The 12,500-nt window shown below is 43.2% G+C and overlaps 1 protein-coding gene across 2 annotated transcripts in view; it reads right to left on the bottom strand.

Moving 5' to 3' along the window:
- The window catches only part of LOC127417065 (protein O-mannosyl-transferase TMTC2-like), a 140,060-nt gene that overhangs the window by 2,042 nt on the left and 125,518 nt on the right, over positions 1–12,500 (bottom strand). The window contains exons 11-13 of one of the 2 annotated variants that reach the window (XM_051656777.1): positions 3,814–3,866; positions 3,661–3,724; positions 284–424 (exon numbers count right to left, since the gene is read on the bottom strand). In XM_051656777.1, coding sequence (XP_051512737.1) covers positions 3,669–3,724; positions 3,814–3,866 — 109 coding nt within the window. In that variant the 3' untranslated portion in view covers positions 284–424; positions 3,661–3,668. Of the gene's footprint in view, positions 425–3,660; positions 3,725–3,813; positions 3,867–12,500 lie in introns of both variants that reach the window. The other variant, XM_051656776.1, reaches the window with a different exon arrangement.

Below are 12,500 nucleotides of genomic sequence, written 5' to 3'. Positions count from 1 at the left end.
TTCTTTTGAGTTCTCGAAGACCTCTGAAAAGCAAAATGCTCTAGAGAGGTTCTTGACAGGTCTGGGGAGCTCTACAGCTTTAGAGTCTTCCAGATGTTCTCCACTGTACCAAACATACAGTAGCTGCTCTCATTTTGAGCTTCTGAAGACTTCATTAGTCTGCTCTTGGATGTAGATTACCTCAGTAGTGAGAGCAGAGAGAGAACATTTCCCTCAAAACCTCAGTGAAGGTGCTCTTTAGTCAAAGGTGTCCATGAGTCCTCAAGCCCTGTTTCTCCATGATGTTCCACAGCTTCCTCAGGTTGGACTGAGTGATGGTGTCATCCGGTTTCAGCTGCAAGGCTCTCAGGTAATTGGCCTCGGCCTCCTGGAGTTTCCCGTTCAGATGGAGAATGGCTCCAAGATTCATGAGGGCTGCAGGATACTACAGAAGAAAGAAAGCAAGAGTCTTGATGTTCACCCCAAAATGAAGCTTCTGTCATTTACTCAACCTCAAACCAAACCTGTATGACTATTTCTTTAATGGAACACAAAAAGAGACGTTTTCAAAAGAAGACATTTATCAGAGTTCACAAAAGAAATAGATGACGATTTGTGAACAACAACAGATTCATTCACGATTTGGACATCGCTAGCCTTTCAAAATGTTAAAAGCTCCAGTCTCCACTGACAAGAGTTACCAGTACATTCTTTAAAATCTCTCCTCCAAACGGGCTTAATATTTATCTTGTTGGCATGCTTATTCTTCAGAAAACTAACTAATGCAAAGAAAGACTTGCCCTTGTCGTTGGCATTTCTTAAATGTTTTGGGGTTCTGAGGTCCATGAATTTAGCCTGAAACTCTGTGTTATTCTCTAGTCTATAACTCTTCTGGACACACATCATCTGGTTTTCTTCTGTCAGGGTCACACGAATAATACTGACTGCATCAGGCTTCAATGGAAACAACATATTGAATACGCGGATTCTTCTCGCTTAAGGCGATTTGAAATACATGTAAATCAAAATACACCTAAACTAATCTCAGAATACCACGCAAGGCCAGCAGAGTCCTCACACGGGCATTCAAAAACATTCATCTGCAGCGGTTGGGGACAAAATAAAAGCTGGCATGAAATCGCCAACACACGGCAATTCATATATGTAAAAAAATAAAAATAATAATAACTGCTAGAGCGACATGATTTAATCTAAAAAAACATTTCTGGATAAGCTTAATGCTTGGTTTGCCACCTCTGAGTGGGGACGGCCGTATATTCTTCAACACTCAGGACAGGAAAACCCAAAATCTTACACTAACTGACTGTTCAGGCCAGCTGCCAGGTCGTTCCACACGGAAATAAAGAGACGATTATTGCAGAAGTGCAGAAGTAATATATTAGAGTTATTTGACCCAACATAGAGAAGTCAAACCTCAAAATGAGACTGAGAGAGAAATGAACTGCAAACTGTGGCATTAACTGCACTCAGGTGACATATATGAGCAAATAATATTTAAATCAAACCATTTATGGAACGCAAAACCAAACGTATATAAAAGTGGTTTAAAAAAGTACTGCACTTTCTAGAAGCACATTCACACTGGATATCTTTGCCACTGCAATTTAGTTCCTAAAATGGACTGAAAAGTAAACAACCCAACAATTAGGGATGCATCGATACAAAATATGTGTGCCGACACCGATATGCAATTCTTTCAATACTGATACTGATAGTACTGCTTTTCTGTGCTACCTTCTTTCAAATCAATGATATTGATACGATTACACAACTTTGAATGAAATCTAAAGAACTTTATTCTCCAGCCTGATCTCATGAACATTACGTGACTGTGGCAACATGTCTGCAAACAAAACTGCATGCTTCACTACACGTTTGGCTGCAGTTTCCCAGTGAAATGTCCAGTGGGGGGCGCCAAAAGCGAGTAAAATGGTGTCGTCACTAGACGAGGTTTTTAAGGTGAATATTAGATGGAGGTTTTATTGAGTAAAACATACTTTCCTAACCTAAAACTTTAACCTAAACCTAACCAATAGTGATCTGAAATCAATCCTTACATCCTTACCCAAGTTAACCAACGGTGAAACCTAAAGTGTCCTAAAAGCAAAATGCAAAATGAAAAGCAAATTTTCTGAAGCAAGCACTTCATCTCGTGCCACTTCAGTGACACTTTCGTCTTATGTTACAGCTTGCATGGCCTTCAAAGTCCAGCACTCTATCAGGTGAGCTACCGCAGAATCTAATCACACTGGAATAAGTGTGTAAATGTAGGTGAGTCTGTAATACGAGCATTAAAATATATAGTTTTTCAAATGATGTGTTATAGTAAAAGTGTTTCAATATCAGAAATGTGTGTGAGTAATAGTGTGAAAAATAAGTGTTTATAAAGTCTTAATCAGCCGTTGTACTCGTGATTTGTGTGAAAGTGAATAAAAAACAGTTGTTGTAGCATCTCTAGTCTTCATTTCACCAGGAAACTGCATCAAAACATAGAACGCATCACGTAAAAGTCAGTTTGCAAAAATGTAGTTGATGTTCATTCTACGAGACGAGATTGTTATTCTCTCTGTCTCTACATGTCTTCCATGTTTAGAGTAACTGGTCTCAGTTATAAACAAACAGCACATTCTTAACTCACATGAAATGAATTCTGAATGGCCTCACCTTTAACTGGAAAGATTTATTTATTTATTTATTTTTAAAGTACAACCCATTGTTGTTCATACCCATCTGTGTTTGTATATTGTTTAGAAGAGAGACTGATTTCTGCCTTTTTAAATAGTTCTCCAGGTGCTGGAAATACCAAAGACAGACCAGCGTAAAACAAATGAACAAGAAACACCACAACAGAGACACTTTCAACTACAGATACTGTCACACGAGAGGAAGTGAACGGTTATGATCGGGGAATCTTCCCCGCTGTGGCCTCAAGACGTTTCCTGACCTCCTCCTTCCTCTTCCACCATCTCTCTTCACCCCTCGATCACACAGTATTCCTCACAACAGTATATCGGCATGCAGTGACAGCATCAGCAGAACCAGATGTGGACGAGATCTTGTGACCTTTGTTGAAACAGCTGCTCAGGAGTCAATCAGCCCTGAAGACGTCAGGAACCCGGTGCAAAGAGTCCAGACATTTTAGCCTCTAAACTCGTTTAAACACTTCTGATTTGCAACTGCATTCATGTACACAACGGAACAACAGCAACAACAAATGTTAGGATGTTTACACAATGGCAGTGCACCTGAATGAAATGCTGTAATTGACTCGTTTCACGTTAAGTGCAGCAGCTGTAATTGTAATCCTGATTAATTGTACAGGCCTACCACTTATGCATTCACAGTGGAAGACTATGAGGCCAGTTAATGTTTAAATGAATGTGCTGTGATTAGTCACTATGGTTTTTTAGGATTTCATTCACCTTTGTGCTTCAATAGTTCAGTACTGCCTACAGGATGTTTTTACACAACTTTCAGTTCTAACCGATGCAGAACATTTTTATAGAACACAGAACAGCATCTGTAAAACCCACAAAACTGCCATCAAAGCTCCATGTACAGCTGGTCACTGATGTGTTAGCAGTCGAGTCACATCAATCAGTTCATGTCAAGCATCATGTGTGTAGACGTCTGATGTGTTGAGCTGTGTCTGGTACTCACATTAGATCTCAGACTCGCTGCTTGTCTGTAGTATTTCTCAGCTGCATCATTGAGGCTTGCTTGCCTGAAAGAGCAAAACAACTGTGTGTTACTTCATTTTGTACCTCAACAACTTCTCATTGCCCATTAAAACCTCATTTCTTGAGTCCTGACCTGTAAACTGCTGGACGCTCTTTGAAGATTTGTAGCTCCTTAAAGCACAAAGGCTTCATTTTGGCAAGAAAAAAACATACAGTACTTGGACACTGAAGTCACACTCACAAAATAATACATTTCATTGTGTTAGATGAAGTCAAGTTCACACAGCAGAGGAACACAGGTGGAGTTCAGCACATTCACGGTCAACCTGTGTCACTAACATCTGACAAACACAATGGGTTCAATTTTCATGAGCGCACAAAGCGCAGCGCTTCACTAAACGACCATGCACAACGTCTTCTCCAATTTCGTGAGAGTGTTAATTCTAAGTGCAATTTTCATGCCAGCACACAGTTTGCTCACAGTGGCCGTGGGTGGGAGTGTTTGTGCTATCTGTGGGTGTATGTGCGCACACACTGTGTGTGTATTGTATGTCAATGGAGTGGCGCAAACGTAATTTGTGATTTTCCTGAGAAATAGGTCATTACGCTAAGAAGTGATCATCTGCTTTCAGCACAAAGTCTAAACTCAGTTCCTGCATTTGCAGTTTGGAGATTTCTCCAGCAGCTGTTAATAAAGTTCATGTCTCAACTCAGAAAATATAGAAAACATTAAATTATGTCCCTGATCATCACTGTTGTAGCCTAACCCTAATAGTGTTAAACTATCTATAGGTCATGGTTTATTTTTTATTTGTTTAATTTGTATGTATGATCAGATTTTTATTGGTATTTTTACACCTGTTATCACTGAGTGATTTTTAAGTCAAGCAAAAGGTGAAATACAATCACTGTTAATACTAGACATGATTTGTGTGTCAGTAGATTTATTAATAATACTTACATTCTCTACAATTTAACAGAGTCTACATCCAAATCCTGATGAGCAGCACATTTTACAAGCGTATAAAAGGAGCGTGTCCATATTTCTGCACAAAACACTGTAAGCCGGTGATTGAGGAATGGACTATATAATAACCGGAGGAGAACTTCAGAATTAAACTGCACTTGATCCAGCCCATTAGCACTTTGCACATGCAATTTCACCAAATCCATCTGCACCCAGACTTAAGTGCATACTTGCAAGAAAATACCAAAACTTCCTGGCCATGCCCACTGACTTTGTGCTTATGACTTATGGCATAGCACTCTTAAAAAGTGCCACAATCATTTTGTTAAAAAATAGCAAACTTCTTTTTATGAAATGTTTAGCTTGAAAAGTGTACTTGTGTTAACTCTCTTTAACCCAAGAAGATTCAAGTATTAATTTTGATGATGTATTGTGTTTTCCCCCATGGGTTACGTTTACACAACAACGATGTACTAAAAACGGAAACGTTTTTCCAGACGACAACAAATAAAAGCGGTGTATTATGCATGCCAGGCCAGTAGTTGGTGATGTCACTTTGTAAAGAAACACTATGTGCCTGCGCACATAAGCATTCTTCCACAGAGCGGTGAATACAAACAATGAAGATGGCGATCACTGGTCGTAGTAGTGATGCAGTAAATCTACACTTTGCTGGAGAAGCGTCAATAAACTCAAAATCTTGAGCAGCACAAACACAGTCCTGTAGTCCGCCATTGTAGTTTTGAATGTCTCGCACGTTGTTTTGAAATACTCGCACGCATGCCTATAGACTGAACACGTAATACACGTGCACGTTACGTCATTGTGGAGCAGGACGTGGTCGTGTGTCTGTCACTGGGTACAGAGGAAGCAGTAAGGACCATCACCTGGTGATTAATGATGCATAACACCTGTTTCTCGTTACAGTGATGACGGAGATGGGCTTAAAAAGACTGCTGAGAACGCCAGTGAGAGAGGGAGAGTTGCGTGTAGCTGAAAGCCACGTCTGTGTCTGAGAACCTGTTTAGTGTTACGTGAAGCTGAAAAGCCTGCTCTTTGTTACATGAAGCTGAAAAGCCTATACTTTGTCTGTGAAGCTGAATGCTGAATAAAAGCTGATTTACCTGGACTGCCAACCCGCTGCCCGAACTGCCAGACACATCATCGGAGGTGAGCTTCCCTCCCTCCAGGAAATATATACAAGGCGGTGTGTGAAAAAAGCTCGGAGGATCATCAGAGACTCCAGCCACCCGAGCCATGGGCTGTTCTCACTGCTACCATCAGGTAGGCAGTATCGCAGCATCAGGACCCGCACCAGCCGACTCCATGATAGCTTCTTCCCCCAAGCAATCAGACTTCTGAACTCTTGATCTCCCACGATCAAAATACATCAGCACTGCACTTTATTACCCTTACTCTTATATCTCACACCGGACTGTCATAAATTATATTATTATTATATTATGTTCTCTCTTAACAACATACTATCAACCGACAGCCTGAATGTCAATACAGTACAATACTGTACATTCTATATATATATATACTTTTTTATATATATTTTAATTTTTTATTTTTATTGAATAATGTGTATCTATATAGTGCGTATTGTATACTGTACAGTGTATGTTATTATTTGTATATTGTTGAGTGTAATTATGTGTATAACAGATGTTTAATTGTGCTGTGTTAATTTGATGTTATTGTAAATTGGTATATGTCTCACCTATGTCTCATCACTGTCATGACTGCTATGTTGATCGGAACTGCACCCAAGAATTTCACACACCATTGCACTTGTGTATATGGCTATGTGACAATAAAGTGATTTGATTTGATTTTATTTTGATTTCCTTCCTGGTGAAACCTTTACACTGGTGCCTAAACCCGGGATTTAAAGGAAGACTGGTCATCATGGACCCACTGGGCGAAGTCATCCGCACCCTGGCTAGCATCCAGAAGACCCATCACCAAGCCCTGCTCGCCCAGGAGCGTCGTTTCCAGGAGCTCCTCTGGCCCAGTCCGAGGATCGGCAGGCTCTATGGAGCTGGTTAGCTCCAGGCGGATCCTCTGCCGCAGCCCCAGAGACAGCGATGAAGCCACAGCTCCTCCTGATGAAGATGGGCCCTTAGGATGAGAGGCATTCCAGGGCCTCTTTGAGCACTCAGCCACCACCTCCAGCTTGCCTCAAACCCAGTGGGCCCTCCACTTGCTACTGCTGCTTTCCAGGGAGGCCCAACTCACGGCGCAACAACTGCCAGCTGCGGACCGCCTGGACTATGTGAAACTGAAGACCGCTGTCCTGCAATGGGTGGGCCACACCCCCGAACAATATCGCCAGCGGTTCCGCTCTACTACGCTGAGTGAAGTCAGCTGCCTGTTTGCATTTTCCCAGCAGCTCCGGGATGCCTGCTAAAAATAGGTGCTAGCTGGGGAAGGGCACGCTGTGGAGGACATAATAGAGCAGAGCTGATGGTGCTGGAGCAGCTGACTGTTCGTCTGCCCAAGAAGACTGCGGAATGGGTCCAGTGCCATCGGCCCACGTCGGTGGATGACGCTGTCCAGCTGGGCGAAGCCCACATGGTGGCCTACCCTGAAGCCGGCGAGCAATCCAAGTCTCTCTCTTACTCTCTCTCTTCTACTCCCCCTTCTGACCCTCCCTCTCCAACCTCTCGACCTGTTCCTGCCCTCCGGAAACGGGGGTCATATTTACCCAAGCCGGTGCCCCGCTTCCGCAGGCTGCACTATACGCCAAACCCCTCCCCTACCCCTCTCCATCATCTTTCCCAGGGTGATGTCTCTGCCACAATGGGTGCAGCTGGGGAGCCTGTGCCAGTCTGTTGGAGTTGTGGGAAGCCTGGACACGTCCAGGACCGGTGCCTGGTGATGGAAGTGGGGACATGGATCCGGGTCCCCGACACGCCACTGTCTGCCCCTTATCGAGCTGGGACGTATCGCATACCGGTAAGGGTTAAGGGGCGTACATACCAAGCCCTGGTGGATTTAGGTTGCAATCAAACCTCGATCCACCATGGCTTGGTTTATGACAGGGCTTTGGGTACAAATCACAAGGTGTTGGTAAGGTGTGTGCACGGGGATGTTCATGAATACCCAGTAGTGACCACTGTTATTCAATTCTGGGGTGTAAAACATAGAGTGGAGGCCGTAGTTAATTCCCGCCTCACCCATCCGCTAATTTTGGGAACAAATTGGCCGGGGTTTAAAAGATTATTGAAAGCGTTATGTACGGATGGGTCCAGCAAACCGAAAACACGGTGTGTGATGTGTGACGCAATGGCTGGGGAGGCAGAGCCGGGGCTGTCCGCATCTGCTCAGCGTCAGAATGATGCAGGAGGGGAACCCAAGTGAGAGTAATCGATGGCCAGCAGCTCCAGCCGGATGTCGCCATCACATAACTGTACTTTTCCGTTATTAGGGACCGGTTGTATCAAGTGACGCAGGACACTCAAACCCATGAAAATACAACCCAGTTACTAGTCCCAAGGAGCAATCAGGAAACACTTTTCCAGGCGGCTCACCACAATCCTATGGCGGGTCACTTAGGACTGGAAAGAACACTACACCATTTAATGGCCCGCTTTTATTGGCCAGGCATTCGCGGAGATGCGCACAGATGGTGTGCGGCATGCCGTGAATGTCAGTTGGTGAATCCACCGGCCACCCCAAGAGCGCCATTGCGGCTATTACCATTAATCGAGGTCCCCTTCGAAAGAATTGGAATGGACCTTGTCGGGCCATTAGAACAGTCAGCACGCGGATACGGGTTTGTATTAGTCCTGGTGGATTATGCAACACGATATCCGGAAGCAGTGCCTTTACGCAACATCATGGCACGCGGGGTTGTGGAGGCACTCTTAAAATTTATCTCCAGGGTGGGGATAAATAAATCCTCACCGACCAAGTCACAATGTTTGTCACTAAAACTAAGCTAACTTTATGATTTGCTTGGGATTAAATGGATTCGCACCAGCATTTATCACCCACAAACTGACGGGCTGGTTTAACGATTTAATCGAACCCTTAAAAACATGATTCGTAAGTTCGTACACGAGGACGCTAGAAATTGGGATAAATGGCTGGACCCCCTATTATATGCAGTCAGGGAGGTCCCGCAAGCCTCCACGGGGTTTTCCCCGTTCGAGCTCCTGTATGGACTCCAGCCCCGCGGGGTGCTTGACGTCATACGGGAGGCGTGGGAGGAAGGACCTTCCCAGAGCAAAAGTGAAATTCAGTACGTCCTTGATCTTTGAGCAAATCTACATACACTGGGTCAGTTGTCACAACAAAATTTGCTCCAAGCTCAAGAGACGCAAAGCCGGCTGTATAATAGGGGCGCCCAGCTACAGCAATTTGCACCGGGAGACAAAGTACTTGTATTGCTCCCCACGTCGAGCTCCAAATTACTCGCCAAGTGGCAAGGACCCTTTGAGGTTACACGGCGAGTCGGGGATCTCGATTATGAAGTTAAACGAATGAATAGAGGCGGAGCACATCAGTCTCCCGCCATGTTCCAGCAACTCATGGATAAGATCCTCCGGCCACACGCTACTTAGATGATATCATTATATATAGTAATGATTGGCAGAGGCATATGCAGCATCTGAGAGCCATCCTGAGGTCGCTGAGGCGGGCGGGGCTCACAGCAAACCCGAAAAAGTGCGCAATTGGGCGGGTGGAAGTACAGTATCTGGGCTTCCACTTGGGTCATGGGCAAGTACGTCCCCAAATTGATAAGACCGCAGTGATAGCGGCCTGCCCACGTCCCAAGTCCAAAAAGGAGGTGAGGCAGTTCATGGGGCTGGCTGGCTATTACAGAAGGTTTGTTCCTAATTTTTATGATGTCACCAGCCCCTTGACTGATCTCACTAAAAAGGGGGCACCGGATCCGGTCCAGTGGACGGAGCCGTGCCAACAGGCTTTCGTGAGAGTGAAATCTGCACTCTGTGGTGGGCCACATTTACATGCTCCTAACTTCTCTCTCCCCTTTATTTTACAGACGGATGCATCAGAGAGGGGGTTGGGGGCCATGCTCTTGCAGGAGGTGGAGGGGGTGGAGTGCCCGTGCTGTATATTAGTTGTAAGCTCTCTTTGAAGGAGACTAAGTACATCACCATCGAGAAAGAATGCCTTGCCATCAAGTGGGCGGTCCTTCATCCTCCACTCGGATCATGCTCCGCTTCAGTGGCTCCACTGCATGAAGGATACCAATGCGCGGATCACTCGTTGGTACTTGGCACTTCAGCCCTTCAAATTTAAGGTGGTCCACAGGCCGGGGCCACAGATGGTTGTGGCTGATTTCCTCCCCAGGAATGGGGGGGGGAGTTGGCAGGCCGGACGTTGCCCGGGCCTGAGTCGGGCGGTGGGGGTATGTGGAGCGGGACGTGACTGTGTGTCTGTCACTGGGGAGAGAGGAAGTGGTAAGGACCATCACCTGGTGATTAATGATGCATAACACCTGTTTCTCATTACAGTGACAACGGGGATGGGCTTAAAAAGGCCGTTGAGGACGCCAGTGAGAGAGGGAGAATTGCATGTAGCTGAAAGCCACGTCTGTGTTTGAGAACCTGTTTAGTGTTACGTGAAGCTGAAAAGCCTATACTTTGTCTGTGAAGCTGAACACTGAATAAAAGCTGATTTATCTGGACTGCCAACCCGCTTCCCGCTTCCTTCCTGGTGAAACCTTTACAGTCATCGTTTTCACAAATTCACGTTTTTGTATGTTTACACAGAGACGATAACGGCATCATTTTCAAAAACTTGCACTTTGAAACCCGTTTTCAAATGTTTGCGTTTTCAGGCCCCAAAATGCCGTTGTCGTGTAAACGAACAGTCAAAACACATAAAAAGTTTATGCATATGCAATAACGTTGAATGTGTTTTTAGGAAGCCCCTGATTATAAAAATCTTGATTTTATTTTGAGGTGAATTTTGAGACTTTAGTAATGCGTGACGTGTTGTGATATAGTTCAGAGTGTCAGCTACTGTTATAAGTATTTTACCATTTTAAATAAAAAAAATAAAATAAAAAAATTATTTAATTGATTATTTAATTGCTTTCAACAAATTCTGCAATTCAGCCTCTGATGGCTAACATATATGCCACTTGGTTTGATATCTTATTATCTACTGAAATTCATATATTTTAAGTGTGAACAACAGGTTTTGTGGTCACTGTACATCCTATAGCTGCTGGCAAGAGTTCAATATGGACACAGTGATTACTGTCAAGGGAGGCTGGGTTGTAACCTTAACCTTGACATGAATGAGAGAGAGAAGATGATGTAAGGTAAATCAACACTCATCACTGATATAAAACTCAGGAGGACAGTTTCTGAAAGTTTTTTAATGGTTAGTGCATGTGCTCTGACATGTCGAGCCTTGGTGCTCATGTAGATGATGCAGGTTCAAACACTCCTCCTCCTGTCCCATCATTAGCAGCACTCTCTCTACTATACTGTGACTATAAAGGCCAAAAGTAAAAGAAAAGTGCAGCGTGGTGATTTTATTAGGCCATCGCTGTTTCCGTCCTTCATGTTCCCTCCGTACAGTGAGAGACGGCACTTTCAGGTCACAGTGTTTTGAGTGTGCTTCGTGAAATATCATCTGTAGTAGAAGTAGGCTGCAATGTCCTCACGGTTTCAGTACAAAAATGAAACAAAGCTTCTTAAAGTCATAACAGATAATAATAAAAAATAATATGTAGTACAGTAAAAATCTGGGAATCAAAATGTAATTTAAACTTGGAAAAAATAAGGACATATGATGTAAAATGACTTTGGCACTGAGTCTCTATAATGAAATGTAAGTAAATGAGTGTCATTGATCATGTGACCTCATCTGCATACTGCCATTAAAGCAGCAGAGAGACATAAATACCTAAGAAATACATCTCAATTCAGTTCAACTTTTCTCTTAAATTGTAATACACATAATATCATTTGCAATGTAAAAATTCAATATTAAATTAGAAAAATGCAAAATAGGAGCATTTCCACAAGTTTCACTGTATCTACATTATGTATCTATATTTTATTTATTTTTTTAGGTTCAGGTTTTATTATTTGTCACATACATATTACATACATGTGATGAAATGTACTTTTATTATTTGTCACATACTATTTTATCTCCATTTTCATTTGATTGAAAACAGCTGATCTATATAACTCTTGAAAAGGGAGTGATTTTCCCGCCATCTTTATGAAGTTGTCCCTATTAGACTAACCTTTCCTAAACATAAAGGTTTAAGCACATCCTCTACATTATCTGTTAACTTTAAATTTAAAATAAATCTGAAGTTCCACAGTGGAAGTGATGACTGAAGTATTTAAACAGAAGCATGTGTTCACCATCCGCCGTACTGTCACTCATGTCATTGTCACATTCACAGACCCGATCATGACCACAACTGTCTGCAGACTGAGTCATTCCCCGTCACGAACAAGAGTGCAAATCTCAGAGACCGCAGCACTTAGATCTCCCCACTTCAGATATAAAGCTTCAAAATTCAATAAAACAAATGTTTAATCTCTATAATGGCAACCAGAAGTTGTCCTCCATCTCACCTCCATCGACAGATTATGTCATTCCACATAAAATAATCCATGCCATGTTGATGTAATGATTCAGGACTGTATTACGTTTTAAGTGTCTCTCCGACTTAATGAACACTGATTTAAAGTCATGCATTTCTATATATGTATGTTTAGTGCAGGCCTTCTATAGGGTACCTGACAGATATTCAACTGCACATGTGACACGGTCTTGGACCTGCACGCCCCCGAGATCCTTCCAAGACAAACACACGAGGAACCTGATCTTCAAAGGTGTCG

This window comes from Myxocyprinus asiaticus, chromosome 26 (assembly GCF_019703515.2).
Source record: "Myxocyprinus asiaticus isolate MX2 ecotype Aquarium Trade chromosome 26, UBuf_Myxa_2, whole genome shotgun sequence".
Lineage (NCBI taxonomy): Eukaryota > Metazoa > Chordata > Actinopteri > Cypriniformes > Catostomidae > Myxocyprinus > Myxocyprinus asiaticus.
The sequence above is the reverse complement of the archived record's forward strand: the minus strand, read 5'-3'. Positions and strand labels throughout refer to the sequence as shown.